Source organism: Terrapene carolina, unplaced genomic scaffold, assembly GCF_002925995.2.
Source record: "Terrapene carolina triunguis isolate 2854851 unplaced genomic scaffold, T_m_triunguis-2.0 Scaffold242, whole genome shotgun sequence".
Classification (NCBI taxonomy): domain Eukaryota; kingdom Metazoa; phylum Chordata; order Testudines; family Emydidae; genus Terrapene; species Terrapene triunguis.
This window is the reverse complement of record NW_020664593.1, coordinates 259,867-285,013: the sequence shown is the minus strand read 5'-3', so window position 1 is coordinate 285,013 and position 25,147 is coordinate 259,867. Positions and strand designations below refer to the sequence as shown.

General features: G+C 44.1%; 1 protein-coding gene across 1 annotated transcript in view; it reads left to right on the top strand.

The window, feature by feature from the left end:
- Window positions 1-25,147, top strand: part of CASR (calcium sensing receptor) — a 109,335-nt gene that overhangs the window by 67,963 nt on the left and 16,225 nt on the right. The window contains exon 4 of the mRNA XM_026657406.1: window positions 18,062-18,292. Coding sequence (XP_026513191.1) covers window positions 18,062-18,292 — 231 coding nt within the window. The remainder of the gene's footprint in view (window positions 1-18,061; window positions 18,293-25,147) is intronic.

Sequence of the window (25,147 nt, the reverse complement as noted above, 5' to 3'; positions counted from 1 at the left end):
CTTGGGGACCCAGCCTACCCCTTAATGCCATGGCTCATGAAGCCATACACAGGCAGCCTGGACAGGAGTCAGGAGCTGTTTAACTACAGGCTGAGCAAGTGCAGAATGGTGGTAGAATGTGCATTTGGCCGTTTAAAAGGTCGCTGGCGATCGCTACTAACTCGCTCTGACCTCAGCCAAAGAAATCTCCCCATTGTTATTTCTGCTTGCTGTGTGCTCCACAATCTCTGTGAAAGTAAGGGGGAGACCTTTATGGCAGGGTGGGAGGCTGAGGCAAATCGCCTGGCTGCTGATTACGCGCAGCCAGACACCAGGGCGATTAGAAGAACACACCAGGAAGCGCTGTGCATCAGAGAAGCTTTGAAAACCAGTTTCATGACTGGCCAGGCTACAGTGTGAAAATTCTGTTTGTTTCTCCCTTCATGAAAACCAGCCCCCTTTATTGACTCATTCATTCTCTGTAAGCAACCCACCCTCCCCCCAGCTTTCTTTCAAAGGAAATAAAGTCACTATCGTTTAAAAATCATGTATTCTTTATTAAGTGATTATAAACATAGGGAGAGAACCAAGAAGGTAATCTGGGTGAGGTTTGGGAGGAGGATATGAGGGAAGTATAAGGCCACTGCTCAAATTCAATATAATGACAGCCTTTTGGTTGGGCTGTCCACTGGGGTGGAGTGGGAGGGTGCACGGAGCCTCCCCCCCCACGTTCTTACATGTCTGAGTGAGGAGGATATGGAACATGGTGAGGGGGGAGGGAGGTTATACAGCGGCTGCAGCGGCACTCTGTCATCCTGCTGCCGTTCCTGAAGCTCCACCAGACGCCGGAGCATGTCCGTTTGGTCACGCAGCAGCCCCAGCGTTGCAGCCTGCCACCTCTCATCTCGAGCGTCCCTCAAGACCTCACGTTCACTGGCATCTTTCCTAAATTTAGATACAGTGTCCTTCCACTCATTCAAATGAGCTCTTTCATTGCGTGTGGATTCCATTATTTCTGTGAACATGTCGTCTCGCGTCCTCTTTCTACGACGCCTTATCTGAGATAGCCTTCGGGACGGAGGAGGGAGGCTTGAAAAATTTGCAGCTGCTGTAGGGAGGGTTGAAAGAAAGGAGTGAATTTTTTAAATTGATACATTTTACAGAACAATACTTATACTCTTTCATGGTGAAAAACACTATTCACATTACATAGCACATGTGATTTCAGTACAAGGTCGCATTTTCCATCTTAATATTGAGTGCCTGTGGCTTTGGTGTTAGAGATCACAGACGCAGGTCCGGGCAACAGAATTCAGCTTGCAGGCAGCCATGGTAAGCCATTGTCTTTCGGCTTCTGCGCCCTCCTTTCCCACATACTAAGCAAAGCCTGTTGACTGCTGCGGTTTTCCTGTTTAACCTTCAGCAGCAGAAAACAAACTAACCCCCCCACCATCCAATTCTCTGGGATGATCGCTGTATCCCTCCCCCCACCGCGTGGCAGGTATCAGGGAAGATCCCTGCAGAAACCAAACTAACCCCCCCGCTCCCCCCCTCCCGCTATGAATTCCCTGGGATGATCAATGTACCCCTCCCCCCACCGCGTGGCTGGTATCAGGGAAGATCCCTGCTAGCCAAACACGAAAAGCTCTGGGCCAATTTCCCCCCCCCCCCGCGCTTGGCTAACTGCAGGGAAGGATTTCTTATCAGCCACAGGCAAACAGCCCAGTAGGAATGGCCACCTCTGTCCCCTTAATTAAGTTCCCGTATTTCAACCAAGTTACCATGAGCGATATCACTCTCCTGAGGATTACACAGCAAGATAAAGAACGGATGTTGCTTGAATGCCAGCAAACACCGGGACCATACGCTGCCAGGCTTTGTCAGGCAATGATACCAGATTACTTGCTGCAAGCATGGCATGGTCAAGTGTCCTACCATGGAGGACGGAATAAAGCGGCACTGCCCAGAAACCTTGTGGCAAGGCTTTTGGAGTACCTCCAGGAGAGCTTCATGGAGATGTCCCTGGAGGATTTCCGCTCCATCCCCAGACACGTTAACAGACTTTTCCAGTAGCTGTACTGGCCACGAATGCATCCCAAGTCCTCAGGGCAAATTAATCATTAAAAAACACTTGCTTTTAAACCATGTTTTATATTTTAAAAGGTAAACTCACCTGAGGTCCCTTCCATGGGGTCATGGTCTTGGCTACTGGCTTGGGAGGGTACTTCAGTCAGGCTGAGAAAAAGATCCTGGCTGTTGGGGAGAACGGAGTGCTGGGTGCTCTCTGCAAGCTCGTCCTCCTCCTCCTCCTCCTCTTCACCATCCTCAGAATCCTCAGGTGTAGAGACTATCCCCGACCCGGATTCCACGATCACAGGTGGGGTAGTGGTGGCGGCCCCCCCCTAGAATTGCATGCAGCTCGGCGTAGAAGCGGCATGTCCGCGGCTCTGACCCGGAGCGACCGTTTGCCTCCTTTGTTTTTTGATAGGCTTGTCTGAGCGCCTTGATTTTCACGCGGCACTGATCTGAGTCCCTATTGTGGCCTCTCTCCATCATGCCCTTGGAGATTTTTTCAAAAGTTTTGGCATTTCGTCTTTTCGAACGAAGTTCTGCTAGCACTGAATCCTCTCCCCATATAGCGATCAGATCCTGTACCTCCCGTGCGGTCCATGCTGGTGCTCTTTTTCGATTATCAGCCTGCATGGTTACCTGTGCTGATGAGCTGAGGTATCTGTGGTATCTGTGGTCACCTGTGCTCTCCACGCTGGGCAAACAGGAAATGAAATCCAAATTTTCCTGGGGCTTTTCCCTGTCTACCTGGTCAGTGCATGCGAGTTCAGATTGCTGTCCAGAGCGGTCACAATGGTGCACTCTGGGACAGCTCTCGGAGGCCAATACCATCGAATTGCGGCCACACTAACCCTAATTCGAATTGACAAAATCGATTTTGGTGCTACTCCGCTCGTCGGGGTGGAGTACAGAAATCGATTTTAAGCGCCCTTTATTTCGAACTAAATGGCTCCGTTGTGTGGACGGGTGAAGGGTTAATTCGAATTAACGCTGCTAAATCCGAATTAAAGTCATAGTGTAGACCAGGCCTAAGTCAAACTCCTTACTAAAGTATATTACTTCTATGCGGTTATCTTTATTAACCAAGCCTGTTGTCTCATCAAAAAATGAAATCAGTTTGTATGACTACACCAATTTTCCACAAAACTGTGTTGACTGGCATTAATTATATTCCCATCTTTTAATTCATTATCAATTAATCCCATATCAATTTTGGATCATGGCTGCTTTCTCATTTCTGCGTTTACAGCTAGCAGTTGCCGAACGACAAGATTAAGTAAAATCCTAGATTTTTTTAGAAAGCTACCTTTTGCCTAAAAGAAATGGAATATATAAGAGAGATCTTTTCAGTACATCTGATCAAAATGACACTGAAACTATAGTATAGACCAATAGATAACCAGGCATAAGTGCCTTTGCTCTCAGCAGAATCCAGTGAAAATTGAGGCTTTTACAGGTGGCAGATGAAATAATGATCTGCAATGCTTTAAAGAGTTCCAGCCATATTCCTCTAATAAAGAAACAAACTCAATCAGTATGGGGATGGTTTTAAAGGCCTTGGTTGCCTGCCTGGAAAATGCCACTTGGCTATCAACCCTAAGGTGAAACTGCTACACCAGTGGTTCTCAAACTTTTGTACTGGTGACCCCTTTCAAATAGCAAGCCTCTCAGTGCAACCCCCCCCCCCTTATAAATTAAAAACACTTTTTTATATATTTAACACCATTATAAATGCTGGATGCAAAGCGGGGCTTGGGGTGGAGGCTGACAGCTTGTGACCCCCTATATAATAACCTCGTGACCCCCTGAGGGGTCGTGACCCCCAGTTTGAGAACCCCTGTGCTACACCATCTTTGAAGAAGGAACTTAAAAAAACAAACTGACAGCCTTGTAGAGTTGGGAGACTTAGGCTACGTCCTCACTACGGGGTGGGGGGGAGGTCGATTTAAGATACGCAAATTCAGCTACGCAAATAGCGTAGCTGAATTCGACGTATCGGAGCCGACTTACCCCGCTGTGAGGACGGCGGCAAATCGACCTCCGCGGCTCCCCCGTCGACGGCGCTTACTCCTACCTCCGCTGGTGGAGTAGAAGCGTCGATTCGGGGATCGATTGTCGCGTCCCGACAAGACGCGATAATTCGATCCCCAAGAGATCGATTTCTACCCGCCGATTCAGGCGGGTAGTGTAGACCTGCCCTTAGAGAAAGTTACAGGGCTAACAGGCAATATGGTAGCTAGTAAAAAGGCCAAACAAACTTTACCTATGTATTGATCCCTCACACCTCATTAAAGCTCTACAATGTTCCCATTAACCTTTGCCATCAATTGAAGAGATCCTGCCAAGACTCACAAAGGCCAAGGTCTTTCCTGTTTTAGATCCCAAAGATGGTTTCTGGCTGGGAAAACTTGATGCCCACAAACAGCTGCTTACTGACATCTTTCTGGACTCCTTTTGGCAGATCTAGATGGCTGTGAATGAAATTTGGCTTTTCTCTGGCAAGTTTGGGGGTATGTCTGTGTCAAATTGTCAACTCCATCTAGTTTTGTGAATGCCATTTCTTTTCAGGGGCTCCACTTTCTGTTGTAACCTTCATGTTTGAGTGTGACTTTCATTTTGTATTGTAACCTCCATTGTGGACTAGCACATCCATTTTGTGGTAAGAGCTTGACACCTATCAAATGACTGTGTCTGAGTAACTGGCTCAGAGCAATCTAGGCCCATCAACTCTGATTGTCTTTCAGCCACCGGGCCAGCCACAAGAACAATGAGCTCTCTAGACCAGTGGTTTTCAAACTTCCTTTCTGGTGACCCAGTTGAAAAAAATTGTTGATGCCTGCGACCCAGTGGAGCTGGGGATGAGGGGTCTGGGGTGTGGGAGGGGCTCAGGGCTGGGGCAGAGGATTATGGGTGTGGGAGGGGTTCAGGGCTCTGGGCTGGGGGGTGCAGACTCTGGGTTGGGGTCGGGGATGAGGGGTTTGGGGTGTGGGAGGGGGTTCTGGGCTGGTGCGGGGGCTTGGGGTGTGGGAGGGGTTCAGGGCTCTGGGCTGGAGGTGCAGGCTCTGGGTTGGGGATGAGGGGTTTGGGGTGCAGGAGGGGGTTCCGGGTTTTGGCGGGGCTCAGGACTGGAGCAGGGGGTTGAGGTGTGGGAGGGGGTCAGGGCTCTGGGCTGGGGGTGCAGGCTCTGGGGGGGCAGGGATGAGAGGTTTGGGGTGCAGGAAGGGGCTCCGGGTTTGGGGGGGCTCAGGGCTGGGGCAGGGGATTGGGACGCGGGGTTGGGGCACGGACTTACCTCAGGCAGCTCCGAGTCAGCAGCTCAATGGGGATGCTAAGGCAGGCTTCCTGCCTGTCCTGGCACCATGGACCGCGCTGTGCCCTGGAAGCAGCCAGCAGCAGGTCCAGCTCCTAGGCGGAGGTGTGCAAGCGGCTCTGTGGAGCTCTCACCCACAGGCACCATCCCCCCCCCAGCTCCCATTGGCCAGGAACCGGCCAATGGGAGTGTGGAGCCAGTGCTCGGGGCTGGGGTAGCACCCATGGCCCCTCTGCCTAGGAGCCGGACCTGCTGCTAGTCGCTTCTGGGGTGCAGCGCGGTGTCAGAACAGGTAGGAACTAGCCTGCCTTAGCTGGGCAGGACTGCCGACGGGACTTTTAACGGCCCGGTCGGTGGTGCTGACCAGAGCCGCTGCTACCCAGTGCCTTACATTCCACAACCCATTTGAAAACCACTGCTCTACACAGAAGCCTGGCGGGAAATGAGCTCCTGTTCATCATCCTGGGCCCATGGCCAAAGGGGTTAGAGGCTATATTTAAGAGGGAATGCTCTCTGTGAAGGGGGATTGTTCATTGCCTCATGCCAGAAGACTGGGCTAAGGAGAGAGAATCAGGAAGGGCTACCTATGGACACTGACCAAACCCAGGGCACACAGGAGGGCTGAGATCAGACTCAAAGAGTGCATACAGAATTGTTTCTTGTTTTCCAAAGATGTGTAACTCTCTAGTGCTCTTTAAAAGTAAAGTAGCTGTGGTTAGGAAATTCCTTTGCAAAGCCTAACGTCTACACCACAATAAACAGCCCCTTAGCCCAATCCCTTCCAGCCCGAGTCAGCTGGCATGGACCAGCCATGGGTTTTCCATTGCAGTGTGGACATACTCACAGAGGCTATTGCTGATCATGATGGTACCCTGACAGAACTACTTTATATAGAGTACATCAGTGAATCTAAAACTGAATAAGAAAAAAATGGGACTGCGCCTGTCAGCAGTGCTGTGTATTGGACACCTTCTAACTGCAGAGGGCATAAAACCAGGCCCAGAGAAGGTCCAACCATTTTGGACACTGCCTCTTCACAAAATATGCAAGATATACAGCACTTTGTGGGATCTGCTAGTTATCCATTCAACTTCCTGCCATAACTTTCCCAGATCAAAGGGCCTCTGAGGAAATTGCCTGATAAAGATGCTGGATGGGGCTGGGCATCCCAACAGCAAGATGCTTTCAAAGAAATCTAAGAGCTAGTGACTAACCATCTAGTCCTAAAATATTATGATGTGAAGGAATCTGTAACTATTCAGTATGCTGCCAATGAATAAGGATTTGGAGCAGCATTGTTACAAGATGGTTAGCCTATAGCATTTGCTTCTAGAACACTCTTTGCTACAAAGTATAACTATGCTCAAACAGAGAAGGAATGCCAACCACTGTTTTAGCATGCTTCAAGTTTGACCAGTATCTTGTGTGACATGATCATATCCATGTGGACAATGACCGCAAATCTTTGGAATCCACCTTCAAAAAACCTTTGCTATCAGCTCCACAATATTTTCAAAGGATATTTATGAAAATTCAAAAATATCTCTTGGACGTACAAAGCAAAAGAGAGTCTGTGATGTTCATTGCAGACTTTTTGTCCAGAGCAGCCGTGCCCCAAAAGACAGTGACCCTTGATTATGAAATCTTCAGTATACGTTCTTGCGACAATACATGGCCACATGTAGAGACACTGAACAGACACTGCATTTCAAACACTTAGAATGGTCATTATGTCAGGATGGGCAAACAGGGAGGAAGAGGTGCCACTTAATATTTATCAATATTGAACAAATAGAGAAAACTAACCATGATTAATGGTGTTCTCTGTAATGGCAGTAAATACCTAACGACATGAGGCATGTAATGCTCACCTTCATGCACTCCATGATTTAAAGCAAAGCTATTTAAATCACTGATCTTAATTATTATTTAAATCAGCAGATAGAAAACCTAGATTTAAATAATTGGTTTTAATCATATTTTTCATTTGTACCTTTTAGTTATTTTCTTGAAGAAAGCTTGATTCTCATTAGTTGGTAACCATTAAAACACACAATTTGCAACCAAATATAGCTTTTACACAAAATTTGGTGCTTCTTTTTGCTAACAAGGAGAATACACTATATTTTTTCATATTTATTCAAGCAATTATATAGCTTAATTTACATTTATTCAGATTCTTAATTTTTACATTGTTAGAAAATTGTGAGCAAAGTATTTCTTATTTAATAGATGGGGATTAATTTTTTGCCTGTGATTTGTGTCGAGCACTATTTGATAGAAATTCAAATTTAATTAAAAATGTTGAAAAACAGCATTTTAATTTTTTTATTAACTAAAACTACCTCGGCCATGCTGGATATATACAAAAAGAAGTTTATCAAAAATTTATCACAACATGTTTTCAGTTTAAAATCACTGATTTATTAAATAAAATATTATCTGTAGTTGTTGAATTACAGTACGCTGATTTCAGAGTAGCAGCCGTGTTAGTCTGTATCCGCAAAAAGAACAGGAGTACTTGTGGCACCTTGGAGACTAACAAATTTATTTGAGCATAAGCTTTCGTGGGCTACAGCCTACTTCATCGGATGCATGTAGTGGAAAATACAGTAGGAATATATATATATATACACAGAGAACATGAAACAATGGGTATTACTATACACACTATAAGGAGAGTGATCAGTTAAGGTGAGCTTTTATCAGCAGGAGAGAAAAAAAAACTGTTTGTAGTGGTAATGAAAATGGCCCATTTCCAGCAATTGACAAGGAGATATGAGGAACTGGGGGGGAGGAGGGGGAAATAAGCATGGGAAAATAGTTTTACTTTGTTTCTGGTCATCATGTCCTTCAATATTTTAGAACTAAATGATCTCATCCTCTCACACCTAGTTTTTATTCATAGACTGGAAGAGGAAAACAAGCTTTCCTACTTTTTCACCCCAGGATGGTTTTGTAACTTTGAATAAACTAGTCAATGAACTGTATGAGAAGAGGTTATTGCTAACAAAAGCTGGTTTAGCACATTTTGCACGTCAAAAAACTCTGATTCCAGGTGCTTAGCCATCAACTTTCATCAGTTCAATGGTTTGACTTTCTTTAAAACTTGGCAGCAAACACGTATTTCTTAATATTATGTTTTGTATTAAATTTAAATTATTTTAATAGATTATAATAAGTTTAGGCTTTAAAAATATGTTGTCAATTTCAAATTTTATTTTAAACATGTTTTTAAAAAACCCTGTATTTAATTTAAATTAAAAGAAAAATTTCAACTTAAATAAAAAAGTTTTGTTTTTTTAATAATCTATTTTTATTTACTCTGCACTCTTGCCATATTGGTGCTGTAGAATGTCTATGCAAGACCCAAGATGTTTCATATTGTTAACTTAGAGAAAGATGATTAAGTTCCTAGGTGGACTGGTTGATGCCAACCAGGATTCTGAATCAAAGGTTCAGATTCTTGGTAGTTATTGAAAGAAATATGACTAAGTATTATTTTCATAAATTTTATTAAAGTTAATTAACAAACATAAAACTAAGAAAACATGTCACTAAGGCTAAACTACTATTACAGCCACCCACAGTACTAAACACTACTAAACTTATCTAAAAATTGAATAATACAATTATCAAATCAAAAGTCAACAAATCAGAAGCAATATTGGATTGGAATTAAGTAATCAATTTAGTCAAATCATCAGATTAATGCAGCAGCTAATCAATCCTCATTAAGTCCTAAAACAGGAATCCAGGAGGTTGCTGTCCATTTAGTTATAACTAGGGCCCTACCAAATTCATGGCCATTGTAGCCCAGTGGGCCAGCTTACCTGTATTATATTCATTGCTTTGTTATCGTGCTTTATTATATTTAGTAGTAATGCAAGGAACCTACAGGCTTTTATCCTGTAAGATTTGGCTTTAGTAGATAGTGTGAGGCTTGAGGTCTATAACCTTTGGTATAGATAAACTTAAGTAACTCATAAGTTATAGGGAACTGAAAGTGGCATGCCAGAGGGGGAATTTTGTCCAGAATACTGACATCAGCCACCCACACAACACAGCTGACCCCAGCACAGAACATCGCTGACACCAGCATCCAGAAAGTTCCGGACAGGACCTCCGACCGCAAAGCCGCCATGACAGCAAATTGTCGTGTATGTTAAAAGGGTAACATCATACATATACTAACCTATAGAAAATGGACACCTTAAGGGGAGGAAATACAAATAAGGACCTCTATTGAATATGCATTGGTCATGGCAGGCAGCATCAGCGTAACCTACTATAAAAGTAACATCCCGGGACAGCAGATAGGTTGGAAAAGATGTAGACCTTGGGAGGGGCCAGAATGATGGCCACTGGGGAAGATGAGGACGATGATGGTGATTAGAAAGATAATGGTTAAGTATGAAAGATAAAGGTGTAAGTATGGACGTCCAAATGTACTTTTTGTATTATCGCTATCTGCTTTCTTAAGTTTAAGTGTGTGTATAAGCTTTGCTAAATTATTAATAAATCATATATTTATATAGAGAGAGGGTTCCTATAGTGTGAGTGTTGCACCTGTGCACATCGGGGTTCCCAAATTATATGATAATTTTACAAAATCTAACTGGGCCTGATCTTGGGACAAGAACCTGTTAATCCTTAAATTACAATTGTATTTACCCAACTTTGGGTCAGGCTACACCATGAAACACGCATCACAGACCGTGAAATCTGGTCTCCCCCCATGAAACCTGGTCTTTTGCATGCTTTTACGCTATACTATACAGATTTCACAGGGGAGACCAGCGTTTCTCAAATTGGGGATCGTGACCCAAAAGGGAGTTGCAAGGGGGTCGCAGTGTTGCCACCCTTACTTCTGCGCTGCCTTCAGAGCTGTGTGGCCGGAGAGCGGCGGCTGTTGGCCAGGCACCCAGCTCTGAAGGCAGTGCAGTGCCAGCAGCACCACAGAAGTAAGGGTGGCAATACCATACTGTGCCATCCTTACAGCTACGTTGTTGCCTTTATAGCTGGGCAGCTGAAGAATGGCAGCTGCTGACTGAAGGCCCAGCTCTGCAGGCAGCAGCACAGAAGTAAGGGTGGCAATACCATGCCATGCCATCCTTACTTCTGCGCTGCTGCTGGCGGTGGCTCTGCCTTCAGAGCTGGGCTCCCTGCCAGCAGCCACCACTCTTCAATGGCCCATCTCTGAAGGCAGCGCTGCCACCAGAAGCAGTGCAGAAGTAAAGGCAGCAGTACCGCAAACACCCCCTACAATAACCTTGCGACCCCCCCCCAACTCCTTTTTAGGTCAAGATCCCTACAATTACAACACTGAAATTTCAGATTTAAATAGCTGAAATCATGACATTTATGATTTTTTAAATCCTATGACCATGAAATTCACCAAAATGGACCATGAATTTGGTAGGGCCCTAGTTATAACCCCCAATTAGTGAACTTCACTCACAGCAATGCAGCCAATTTAGCTGGCTGAATATTTTAGTACTGAAACCAAATTATTGTTTACAGCTAAGTCTTACAACCCAAAAGCCAATTAAAGTGTCCTCCTTGGATTTCACTGTTACTTATGATGGCTCTCCTTTCTCCATCCCCAACACAGATTCAGAGCTATTGAGACTTCAATAAGCAGAAATTTAACAGCTCTCACTTAAAACTCTATAGCTGACAGTATAGTTTCTTTGGACACTTGCATGGAATAAGAAACACACATTCAATGATTTTATGAGACACGGTTTAGGGCTGTTTTGGAATTGAAGACTCATTCTATCTGGCTTCTTTCCCGTGTGGGCTCATACACACATGCAGGCAACCAGCCATACTTTCACACCCTAAATAATAAAAGGCTGGGAAGTCTCTCAGTTAATAAAAGCAAAAGGAAAAAGTAGAAAAAAGGAAAAATAAGATACCTAAGATAAAAGGGGTCTCCAACTCTTGCAGTCCTTAGACTCATATGGAATAGGAGCTGTAGCTGCAGTTAAGAAACCAGATGATAATGTTGCTGGGACTGTACTTCATGCTAGCAGGGCCTTATGGGTACTGGCAGACTGGTCAGGGGGTGGCATAACCCATCAGTGTTGTCTTCTTGTAGGCTTGCCTCAGGAAGTTGGAGCATCGGTTCAAATGTCATGTTAAGCCACAGGAACCAAGGCCTTCTACCTTTACCTTGATCTTTATGGTTGCAATTCTAGCTTGATCCACCTCATGGCACCTCTTCCAAGGTCTAAATCATGTATGCTTTGGACTCCAGCAGCATGGCCCAATTCAGCTGAAGTGAGGCAAACTTTGGCATAATGTCAGTTTAGAAAAGCCTGCAGTTTTCTTGAAATATCCATTGTTTCAGACCACATGCAGTGGGAACATGTGAACCCCCAAAATATCTAAAATGAAAGAAGCACAAGAATCAGAGTTTTAAGGAAGTTGCCATAGCCCTCTTCTGAGTGAAATAGTTATGCATTGATATCTGTTCCTGCCTCAAATATCCATAGCAATATTTTGTTGCAAAAGTTTCTGACCGAAAAAACAAACACTAAAATCATGCTTTCGTCAGCAATTATTAAAAATAAATTCAGACATCTCATGACAGATGTCACATCTTTCCTTTGCAAACAAGAGAATTTGGGAACTTAAGAACCATTATAGTCTAAGTGGGTAAAAGGTTACACAGCTTGACTCCTTTATTAATTGTCCATCTCAAAGCAGAAAGTTACTTTACAGCTGATCAATATGAATTCCATTTGAAATGGAAATAATTGAAGTTTATACTAAGTCTGTACTCCCATTACACTATTTCTCTCACAGAAGTGAAAGACTTCATAAGTCAGTTCATCTTCAATGAATTCCTAGCAAATCAATAAAGGAGACTGTGACATGCTGCAGGGTACAAATCTGAATTGTTGGATCATTGTGCCCCCTTAACTCACCAGTCTGGTGAGCACTATGCCCTGCTTTGCTTTATGAGCTGCCACTTTGCCAACTTATCCCAGCCTCTGGCATGCAAGTCACCCCCAGACAAATACCAGCAGGCTATGCCCAGCCACACTTGAATTACATATAAGGTGACACCCGCATATCCCTAGTCCCCGTCTTGCACCCAAGAAATGTTCGCCTTAGACTGTTCAAGACTCCCTTGATTAGAGTAAGCTCATTAATTAGTTTGTCATTCCATCAAAGGGTATGAATATGCACTAGCCTTTGTAACTTGAGTAGATTCCCCAAACTTCTGTCAAAACCACACTGTCTTAGATAAAACATTAAAATAAGTTTATTAACTACAGAAAGATAGATTTTAAGTGACTATAAGTGGTATAGGCATAGAAGCGCAGAATTGGTTACAAAAAGAAATAAAAGATAAAATCGCACTCTAATTCCTAAACTTTATCAAGCTAAGTCAAATGTGAAGCAATAAGGTTTCTTCTTCGAGTGCTTGCTCATGTTGATTCCATTCTAGGTGTGCACGCGCCCACATGCATGGCCTTCGGAGATTTTGCCTTAGCAGTACCCGTAGGGCGTGCTGTGGCGCCCCCTGGAGGGACGCACTCATGCTGCAGTATATCAGGTGCCACCGGCCCTACGCCCACTCAGTTCCTTCTTACCACCCGTGGTAGTCAGTCGGAGCGCCTCTCTTGCTTGGCAAGAGCTAGTGGTCGTCTACCATTTCGAGCTTCGTGCCTTAAGGCCATTGTATATACTTCACTTTGCTAGTCTTAAGTAGTTGTCAAGCAGTTCTTAAATAGTTGTTAAGTATGAGCTAGTTAGTAGTTAGGATCCCAGCAGGACTTTGCCCCAGGCGGGGAATGCCCCAGTCTCTGGGTTCAAGCCCCACTCGGATTATGCCTGTGAGTGACTCCCACAGCAGCTGCCTTAAGTGTCTGGGGGAATCACATATTAAGGAATGATGCCAGATCTGCAAAACTTTTGGCCCCGCACCCAGAAGGAGCAGCACATCCACCTCAGGGCTCTCCTGATGGAGTCCGCCCTCCGCCCAGCTTCCGAGCCGTCCGGACAGGTCGCACCAAGTGCCTCAGCCTCCATGCGCAGCGCACCGCCAGCACCCGACTCCTCACAGCACCGTTCACCATCGCCGGTGCCAAAGAAGAAGGCCAAGAAGCACTCCCTGGCACTGAGCAAGATGGCCCAGGGGTCATCTATCAAGGGACCCAGGCCTGCCCATCAGACTGTTCTGGAGCCACGTGATCATGCCTCCCCGGCTGCCAGGGAGCTAAAAAGTGGTGCGCCTGGCCTGCCAGGTATTTCTGCCCCCCTGAAGGGCAAGGTGGTGCAGGTCCTGATGGACAATACAGCTGCAATGTACTACATCAACAGGCAAGACGGAGCCAGGTCTTCAGCCCTTTGTCAGGAAACGCTCAGCCTCTGGGACTTTTGTGTGCGGCATGCCATTCATCTGGTAGCCGCCCACCTACCCGGAGCCAAGAACGTCCTGGTGAATCGCCTCAGCAGGACCTTCTCGTCTCGCCATGAATGGTCGCTCCATCCGGAGGTGGTCAGCCTGATCTTCTGCAGGTGGGGGACTCCCCAGGTGGACCTGTTCACATCCAGACAGAACAGGAAGTGCCACGTGTTCTGTTCTCTGCAGTGCAGGGACAAAGGCTCCCCTGTTGGATGCCTTCCTGATTCCGTGGTTCGGAGCGCTGATATACGCCTTCCCACCAGTACTGCTGATCCACAGAGTCCAGCTCAAGGTAAAGCAAGACAAAGCATTGATCATCCTCATAGCCCTGGCATGGCCTTATTAACACTGGTTCGGCATGCTGCTGAGTCTCTCGGCAGCCATCCCACTGCAGACACCTCTTCGGCTGGATCTGCTGTCACAGAACCACGGCAACCTGCTGCACTCGAACCTGGAGTAGCTGCACTTGACAGCCTGGCTGCTGGGTGGCTGAGTGCAGACAAACGGGGGTGTTGCACTGGTGTCCAGCAGGTCCTGCAGGGCAGCAAAAAACCACCAGGGTGACCTATGTGGCAAAGTGGAAGCAGTTCATGTTGGGCCTCGGATTGTCACAATAGTGCGGCTGAGGCCCAGCTGCAGGACATACTGGACGATTTACTGCACCTTTAAGCACCAGGGTCTGTCACTATCTTCGATCAAAGTACACCAGGCGGCCATTTCAGCGTTCCACCCTCTGCTTCAAGGCCGGTCGGTCTTTGCCCATCCCAGGACGGGGTGTTTCCTGAAGGGTTTGGAGCACCTTTACCTGCATGTCCAAGACCCAGGCCCACCTTGGGACCTGAATCTTGTGCTGTCCAGACTCATGGGTCCCCCCTCGAACCCTTGGCTCCCTTCTGCTTCTCTCCTGGAAAGTGGCCTTCTTCTTCTTCTTCGGCCTGTAGGGTGTCCGAGATCAGGGCGCTCACGTCGGAGTCACCCTATATGGTCTTCTACAGGGACAAGGTCCAGCTGCGTCCGCACCCAGCCTTTCTGCCCAAGATCGTCTCCCAGTTCCGCACTGGTCAAGATATTTACTTACCAAAGCCTCATGCTACGGATGACAAGCGCAGGCTGCATACCCTGGACGTCAGATGGGCACTGGCCTTCTACATTGATAGAACAAAGCCGTTCTGTAAGTCAATGCAGTTGTTCGTTGCTGTCGCTGACAGGATGAAAGGTTGCTCAGTCTCGGCCCAGAGAATTTCATCTTGGATCACGGCCTGCATCCGCTTTTGCTATGAGCTGCCAAAGGTGCCCCTGCCAGCGATTGCGATGGTTCATTCGACTAGGGCGCAGGCGTCATCAGCAGCTTTCCTGGCACAGGTGCCAATCCAGGAGATCTGTCGGGCCATGACCTGGTCGTCTGTCCACACATTCGTGTCGCATTACGCCCTGACTCAGCAGGCTCGAGACGATGTTGGCTTTGGCAGAGCAGTGCTGCAAGCTGCGAGACTGAACTCTGAGCTCCCCTCTGTTGATTCTGCTTGTGAGTCACCTAGAATGGAATTGACATGAGCAAGCACTTGAAGAAGAAAAAACGGTTACCTACCTTTCGTAACTGTTGTTTTTCGAGATTTGTTGCTCATGTCCATTCCATTACCTGCCCTCCTGCCCCTCTATCGGAGTGGTCGGCAAGAAGGAACAGAGAGGGCGTAGAGCCGGCGTCGCCTGATATAGTGTGGCATGAGGGCCAGGGGGCTCCACAGCCGGCCCTACAGGTACCACTAAGGCAAAAATCTCTGACGGCCGCGCAAGTGGGCACGTGCACACCTAGAATGGAATCGACATGAGCAACACATCTCGAAGAGCAACAGTTACAAAAGGTAGGTAACTGTTTTTTCCCTTACCCAAAAGTCTACAGCAGTCTGTGCACACTGGAAAGTTTTCCAGTTAGAACCACTTCCCCCAAGTCAATGATGTTTCTTTTTTCCAAATGATCTTGTTGCCTTCAGTGTGAGTACAGGATGAGAGGTGATCTGATGATGTCTCTGTCTCTTACTTTATAATCTCCTCCAGGTGCTGGAAAAATCCTTGCTGTGTCATGGGGTTTAGGAAGCCCCCATTGTCTATGTGTTTCACACCCAGTCCTTCAAATGAATTACAAATTCTTGCTTGCACCTTCCATATACATGAGGCTTGACATGTAATGCTTGTTTTACAGTTCCTTTGTTATTTCTAGAGGGCTGGTCGGTGGGCATTCCCCAAACTCACAACATGTTTCAGTAACAAACATATAGCAAAATCTCAGAACTTCATATACAATGATGACACATACATTTCAACCAGACAGTAATGTTCAACAGATTGACTTTTCCAATGATACCTCAGAAGTTATACTTTGTACAAGATTTATCATAGTTTTTTAAAAGTGCTGACTATAATAGTGTAGACTGTCACAGGAACATACAAAAATACCCGATCAACAAAGCAAAGTATGGATTTACATATATAGGGATACCAAGTATACACATTCTCCAGGGTACAATCTGGACTGATGGACAGCTGTGTCCCCTCAATTCTCCAAACTGAGGTGCTTCTGACACTGCTTCGCTGTGAAAGCAACCACTCCCGGTCAGCTCACACACAGCCTCCAGCATGTAAATCACTCCCAGCTATATTATATGAGTGCTAAAGCCAGATGCCTATGAATTACATTGCAGGGCAACACCAGCAAACTCCCAGTCTCAGACTTCCTCTCCCCCCCAGAAATGTGCATGTTGTACTGCCCAGCCCTCTCCTGGACAACACAAGTTCATATAAAGTCCTTCATTTCATTGATAGAAAATGATATGCACAAATCTTGTTACCTCAAATGGAGTTTCCCAAACACTTCAATCCAAACACACACTTGTTGAGAAAAATAATAAAACACGTTTCTTAACTACAGAAAGATAGATTTTAAGTGGTTACAAGTAATGAGGCATAAAAGTTAGAATTGGTTACAAGGAAATGAAGGTAAAACGCAACTAACACCTAACTTAACAAACTAAGTGAATTCAAAGCAAAAGGTTTCTCTCACCACATGCTTTAGCAGTCTTACTGACTGAACTCCTTTCAGACAGGATCTCTGTCTAATGAGGCTTCCTTTGTCCTTCAAGTGTTGTCGACGCTGTGAGTAGAGATGAAGGGAGAGATGATTTGGAGCCTCTGTCCCATATCCAAGGAGAGATCCCCAAGACTCCAGATTCAGAAAAGAGGAACTGCTACTGCCTCCATCCCTCTCCCCCCTCCCCACAGCTACACCTGCCTGATTGGAGGGCTCAGATAGGCAGGCCTGGTTTTGATTTGATTTGCTGTCTGAGGTTGTATGCATAGGAATGGGGAATGTGCTGCTCATTGGGTTATTTTGATTATGTAATATATTTATAACTGATGTCAAGGGCACCTAGGAGTCAAGATATGTTCTTTTAAGTATGTTATAGAAATGTAATTATTCAAATAAGTAATGAATAAGTATGAGCTATGAGAACATCCACAGTTACTGTAAATAGGAGAAAATGCTATAAGGGAATAAATGTCATGCTTGAGGGATAAAGCAGCAACTAACTGGCAGGGATTAGAAAGAAACTTCCTATAAGGAGAAGTTATTCCTTAACTGTCAATACAGGGTCCTTGTCCTTTCCTTTGATACATCTGGTACTCTGTCACTGTCAGAGACAAGATATTAGACTAAATGGACAACTGGCCCTATCTGGTATGGCAACTTCAGTGTTCCTAGGATTGTTTAACTGCTCACACCAACACCACATCAGAGTTTAAGACAGGAAGTGAAGAATACTCTAGCTAAACTGCAGGGAGAATGTACAGAGGCAGAATATAATTATCCATATTGCAATTTGACTAGGATGCCAGATCAACACAATTCTGGGAAAATGCCACAAGATCTCTAGTGCCTGCAAGTTGTCAAGAGACTTCCATGTTCCATCTGGAATGCAGTGTAGTTTTTATAAAATGAAGAAAAAAGCTTTGAGCAATAGCTCCATGTCAGTCAATAACTGATAGTTCAGCGAAGGTGGGGAGTGTGGTTTGTATGTCACAGGCTGGCTAAGTGGTGTGATATCCTCGTTTAGTGACTGGTCCACATACAAGACAGGAGCCTGCTACTGCTCTGAGGTAATGAAGTCACCTCAAGTGGTAGGGGCTTTGGGTATTGTGCTGAAGGTACTGATGCTCCAGAAGACCTGTGCCCAGGAAGGATTGTTATATGCAGGTGTTCAAGGCATCTTTGTCTCTCTCTCTAGGTACTGAAGCATCTGCGTCATTTAAATTTCACCAGTAACATGGGGGAGCAAGTGGATTTTGATGAGTCTGGGGACCTGATAGGGAATTACTCGATAATCAATTGGCACCTGTCACCAGAAGATGGCTCCATCATGTTTGAGGAGGTCGGACATTACAATGTTTATGCCAAGAAGGGAGAGAGGCTCTTTATCAATGAAAACAAAATCCTGTGGAGTGGATTCTCCAGGGAGGTAAGTGCCATAGGTCACCTTAAACCCCTCACCACAGTGTTTCCTAAATCTTTGAAAGCTGAGCCTTTCTTCAAGAAAATTAGATCACACACACACACCTACCTCCATTGCAATGTCACCATGTGTTATTAAGGGACAATTCATCTTAATTTATATCTCATAGTTAAGAACGCTGATATTTAAAATAGTGTTGCCCCTTTTGGCCCCAATGGCTAGCCAAAATGTGGTGCATTGCAAAGTTGTTTCTGTTAGGAAGAGAAATTGATTATATGAGTCAGGTATATTCTTGGGTTTGGGTTGTTGTTTTTTTAAGAAGAGAATGTACACAAAGTCCCGTTTCCCTGAGCACAATAGAAACAAACAGCAGCAGGCAGTGTCCTTGCTCAGAAATCCCCAGGTCTGCCACTCTAGCAAGCTCTGTGCCCAAGCAACTCAGTCACATTACTTCCTCTCAGGGATTTTTTTCCTTTCAGGAGGCTAGAAATCCATCTGCTGGCTTCCTATCTCCAATACCCACAATCTTTAATCTATATCCTGATTGAGCCCCTGCATTTACTACAAGGGCAAACCTGTTAATCTCTAAATTATTTCTGGGATGCCTTGCCATCTATTTTCTCAGGCAATAGCTTCCATTTTCTGCAGCTGGTTCACAATATACTATAGCCCCTTTTGTTGAACGTGATAGGTACTTTACACGCACATTGGTTTTAATTAGGTTTATGATTAACTTTGGAGTTTAGGGCTTGTTTAGATGAACACTTAGTGCACAGCAAACTGGGCTGCACTATTAATCTAGATAGGCTCCTAGATCCACTACTTGCAGCCATTAGCATCTTTCAGCATAATAATATCATTGTTAACCGCTGGCTTAGCATCTATTTAAATTATTGGGACAGTTCACAACTCAAAGCTATTGTTTCAGTCTCTCTGAAATCTCAAGCAGAAGATTCTGCATACTTGCTTCACCTTTTGAAAGTTTTATTCACTACCTGAAATTTATACTTTTTAAAAATGAAAGTTCAGATTGGCAAACATTTAAGAGATCCGTCTAGAATCCCCACACTCAACTAGTCTTTCCCCTACACTGCCTCACATCACAGTAGCTGAGGGAATACATGTTACATATTCGTAAGGAATGTGAGTGAGAGACTACAGCAGGAGTTGAAGAGCCAGGAGTCTTGGGTTCCATTCCTAGCTCTGCTGCTGAGGTATTGATTGGGCAAGGTCAGTTCCCTTCTCTCTGCCTCACTTTCCCTGTTAATGCTGACTTTCACAAGGGGAATTGGAAAATCACTGATGAACGTTTGTAAAATACTTTGAGATCCTTGGATAGAATGAGCTATAGACATGCCATGGGTCAGTGTTATTTGGAGTAGACGCCTGACTGCAACACTGCTTCAGAGGTTTATAGGACCATAAGCAACAGGCCTAGAACTGTGGAGTTTCATGCCCAAAGCCCGATATTGAACAGTGTTACCTTCAACAGACCCTTTATCCCTATGATCGTCCAGTTGCTTTCAGTTCCTGCAACTGTCCAATAGGCCCCTGTTAGATCTCTCCCTGCCATCCTTGAGTAGTTGACTCTTATATTCCCTAGGCAAGTTCAGAGGCTAAAGTTCTGGATCTGGGAGCAGCAGCAATAAATTTTATTTCAAAAGAGATGTAAAAACTGAGGTGCTAGCTCATTCTGATCATTACAGATCCTCTGGCACTTTCCCCAAAAGTTGTGGAAAAGTTGTGAGCCCAAATTTTCTGGCCAGATTCTAGACTGGGTAATTACATTCTTCTGGTTTAAGGTCCCCCTGCAGTATCAGTTGAGTACAGTATTCATCATCACTTCCTGACCTATACTATTGTGTGGTATTACTATACCCCATGAAACAGCTGTTATGTTCTATTACAGAGGTGATTGAGTTGGATCAGGATAGATGTAGTAACCCCTGTGTTCCTCTACATGTTTTAAGTTTGTAAAGCTTTTAATGTCCCTTGAGGATGAAAGGCTTCTTTACGTATAACAGTTTATTATTGATTTATAGGTGATCTATTGATCTATCCAACTATCTGTCTTAGGGTTTTATACAGCTTCCATGTGTAATCAAAAGCAATTGGGGGGGAAGGATAGCTCAGTGGTTTGAGCATTGGCCTACTAACCCCAGGGTTATAAGCTCAATCCTTGAGGGAGCCACTTAGGGATTGGGGGCAAAATCAGTACTTCATTCATCCTGCTAGTGAAGGCAGGGGGCTGGACTCAATGACCTTTCAAGGTCCCTTCCAGTTCTAGGAGATAGGATATCTTTATTTATAGCATAATCCTTTGTGGACTTCATGGAGTCTCTGGCACTTTGGGTCAGATTTGTAAAACTAGTTAGGAGCCTAAAGATGCAGCTAGATGCCTTGTGGGATTTTCAAAAGTGCCGAGGGGCTAGATCCACAAAGGGATTTAGGCAGTCCCACACCTAACTCCTAGGCACCTTGCTGCTCAGTGGAATTCACGACCCAGAGTCAGGCCCCCAGACACATCCTAGGGAGCCACCTAAGCCGGCCAGTTCCATTTTGTGTAAATAATTACATACTCCTTGAGCCGGATGAAGAGAGAAAAAGAGAGAGATTGACTCTGTAGCCTGGTGGTTAGGGCACAGATCTGAGAGGTAGGAAAGTCAGTCAAGACCCTGCTCCTAGTAATATTCAATTATTTCTACAAAGTGGAACAGCTCCCAAAGGACAGATTGAGAGACACCCACCCTGGAGCATGGTAATTAGGGCACTCACCTGGGAGTGGAAGTTTGAGTCCCTGCTCCAAATTAGGTATTGAAACCTAAGTCTCCTGCATCCCTGGTGACTATAGCAGGTAGCCTAATCTCTGGGCTATTGGATAGATTTTTGCCAGCCCCAAAAGTCCCCACCTGGTTGTCCCCAGCTGTCTTTTGTAGGGTTGGGCATGCTCTGAGCACACCTAGTAGATCAGGCCCCACAGATGACACAGGCAGGGAACACTAAGTTTGTGAATCCTGCTGGGACTTCAGCATGAGCAAGCACACTAAGCAGCTATCAGCTTCAGAACTTAGGCAGTTTTGTGCATGGCCACCGACAGAAACTTAGGCGCCGTGCGAATTTAGGTCCCAGGTGTTTTGAGGATCTCAATGGCAGTTAGGCACCTGAGTCCCTAGCCTATGACACCTAATTCCCTTCATTTCAATGGTAGTTAGGTGCCTAGGAGCTTTTGAAAATCCCCTTAGGTGCCTAAAATTGCAGATAGGCATCTAAGTACCTAAAAATCTAACCCCTTCTCCCTTTTAGGGGTTAAACCTTTTCTCAGGGTAGTGTATATTTTACATTTAGTTAATTAAATAGTTTTATTTAATGTTGGAGGGGGAGATTTGTGTGGGAGAGGATATTGGGTAAAAGTGAGTGGCAAGAAATCATTTTACTTTGCTTTAGTTACTAGTAATCATGCAATATCAAGGAGACAGGCTGACTCAGCGGTTTGTTTCATGGTAAGTAGAACCTTTCAACTCTAGGCTGCTAATTCAAATTCAGACCAGTAAGAACTGACTTTTGTTACCACCTGATAACACTTAGATGTTATGAGTAACATGAGTTGGGCTTCTGCTTTTCGGGGTTTAATAATTTCATTTTTCAGGGTTTATTTTTAGCAATTTTTGAGTTCTATGTAGATGTCCAAAAATTGGATATTCTTCAAGGCTTTTTCTATATAGAGCACAATAGAGAACCTTTAGTGCGCGCCAGCAGATTGTATACTAACCAATTAATACATAACACGTTAGTGCATTTCAGAAATCACACCCCGGTAGTCTGCATTACTGCTCTGTGTAGACAAGCCCTTAGATACCAGCCAGGGAGCAGGGACATCACCTATATAAACAAACTGCACTGGGAAAGAGGTGTAGTAAGCATTAATTGAGTAACCATTTCTAGTGTTTATTGAATAAACACTGATTTCATTTTTTTTTCTAATCAGGGGTGTTTTATTGGTGTTTATCTGTTAAAACCTAAAAATAGTACCCTAAATATGAGTTCTCAGTGGAATTAGTGTCTATTATGTAGCAGAGATTACAAGGACTTGTGGTCTACCTTCTCCTCCCTAGAAATGGTCCTTCAAACACAAAAGTGGAGAATACTGATAAGGCTGGTTGAGGGAGGACAGTTTTTCGGTTACACGTGTTCTCTCAGCAGATTTCAGTCTCCAGGACTGTCAATCTGACACTTTCCACCAGCACTAAATTCATTTTTACCCTTGCAGTTTGGCCACCACTTACAGAATTTACCTACTCCCATATTGGAGTATGTATCTTCCTTGCATTGCCATGCACCAGCTATATTCAGGCTTCTCCTGCAACCCCCTGAGCAACAGGCCTGTAGGACCAGAATCAGAGCACCAATATGAGAGAGATTCATAGCTTCTAAGGCCAGAAGAGACCATTATGATCGTCTAGTCTGACTTCCTATATTGCACAGGCCATAGAACTTCCCCAAAATAATTCCTAGAGCAGATCTTCTAGAAAAACATCCAATCTTGATTTAAAAATTGTCAATGATGGAGAATCCACCAAGACCCTTGGTAAGTTGTTCCGATGATTAATTACTCTCACTGTCAAAAATGTATGCCTATTTCCAGTTTAAATTTGTCTTGCTTCAACTTCCAGCCATTGGAGCATGTTGTGCCTTTCTCTGCTAGACTGAAGAGCCCATTATTAAATATTGATTCCCCATATAGGTACTTATAGTCTGTAATCAAGTCACCCCCTCAACTTTCACTTTGCTAAGCTAAGTAGATAGACTCAAAAATGCTCAATCACTATAAGGCAGGTTTTCTAATCCTTTAATCATTCTTATGGCTATCCTCTGAACTGTCTGTAATTTATCAACATCCTTCTTTAATTGTGGGCTCCAGAACTGGACACAGTGTCCCAACAGTGGTCTCATCATTGCCAAATACACAGATAAAATAACCTCTGCACTTCTACTTGAGATTCCCCTGTTTATGCATCCAGGATAGCTTTAGCTCTTTTGGCCACAGTGTCACACACTGGGAGCTCATGTTCAGCTGATTATCCACCACAAACCACAACCCCCAGGTGTTTTTAAGAGTCACTGCTTCCCATCCTGTAAGTATGGCCTATGTTATTTGTTCCTAGATGTATACATTTATATTTAGCCATATTTAAACGCATATTGTTTGCTTATGCTCAGTATACCAAGTGATCCTGACCACTCTTAATCTCTAGCCTGTCTTCTTCATTATCTACTAGTTCCCCAATTTTTTCCCCACAAAGTCATCTGCAAATTTAATCAGTGATGATTTTATGTTTTTTTCCAGGTCATTGATAAAAATTATATAGTGTAGGGCCGAGAACTAATCCCTGCAGGATCTCATTGGAAACAGATGTGCTTGATGACAATTCCCCATTTGCAACTGCATTTTAAGACCTATTAGTTAGCAAGTTGTTAATCCATTTAGTGAGTGCCATGTTAATTTTATGTCGTTTCAATTTTTAATAAAAATGTCATGCGGCACCAAGTCAAATGCTTTACAGAAGTCTAAGTAAATTACATCAACCAAACTTTATCAACCAAACTTATCTCATCAAAAAGATATGAAGTTAGTTTGACATGATCTATTTTCCGTAAATCCATGTTGATTTGCATGAGTTGAATTCTTTATTAATCTAGTCCAGAATCAGTTGCTCCATTATTTTGCCTGGGATTGATGTCAGGCTGACAGGTCTATAATTACCCATGTCAATCCATTTATCCTTAATAAAACATGGCACAACATTAGCTTTCTTCCAGTCTTCTGGTACTTCCCCAGTGCTCCAAGACTTACTGAAAATCAGCATTAATGGATCAGTGCAATCCTCAGCCATCTCTTTAAAAACTTTTGGATGCAAGTTTTCCAGACCTACTGATTTAATGTCTAACTTCGGTAGCTTCTGTTTAACATCCTCCTGAGATATTAGTGAAATTGAGAAAGTGTTATCATCACCATATGATGAGACTGCATTATCTGTTTTTCCCCAAATCCAGAAGAGAAATAGTTATTGAGCAAATATGCCTTTTCTGCATTATTATTGATAATTCTACTTCTTTCATCTAGTAATGGACCAATAACATTGTCAAGATTCTTTTTGTTCCCAATATATTTTTAAATGCCTTATTATCCTTACTTCTGCTGGCCACAGATTTTTCCATATGTCCCTTGGCTTCCCTTATCAATTTTCTACAATTCCTAACTTCTGATTTATATTAATTACTATCAACTTCCCCTTTCTTCCATTTGGTGTATCTCTCTGTGTGTGTGTGTTTTATTTTTTACAGCTGCCTTCACTTCCCCTCGAGCCCAGATTGTTTTTTTAACCCGCACAGCCCTCTTCCTCAATAGCAGGATTGTGACTTTCTGGGCATTTAGTAAGGTGTTCTTAAATGACTCTCAATTATCATTTGTATGTTTGGGATTAAATTCTTCATCCCAGCTGATTTCGCTCATAATTGTTTTCAGCTTTGTGAAATTGGCCCTTAAAGCAATAAGTGTATGTATATATATCTGGTCTAGAGTTTATTCTGCTTGCACAGTATAAATGTGATCAAGTCATGATCACTTGTACCTAAGCTACCATTATCTTTTACTTCTGTGGTCAGTTCTTATTTATCTGTTAGGACAAGGTCTAATATAGAATTCCCCTGTGTTGGCTGCAACATTTTTTGGGTTAGAAAATTGGAAAATATTGAGAGAGAGAGAGAGAGAGCGACCAAACTTCAGGATGGGTATCTCTCCAGAATTTTATACTGTGCTCATCACCATAGTATCTGACCTTAGCACATTTTGTAATTTCTCAC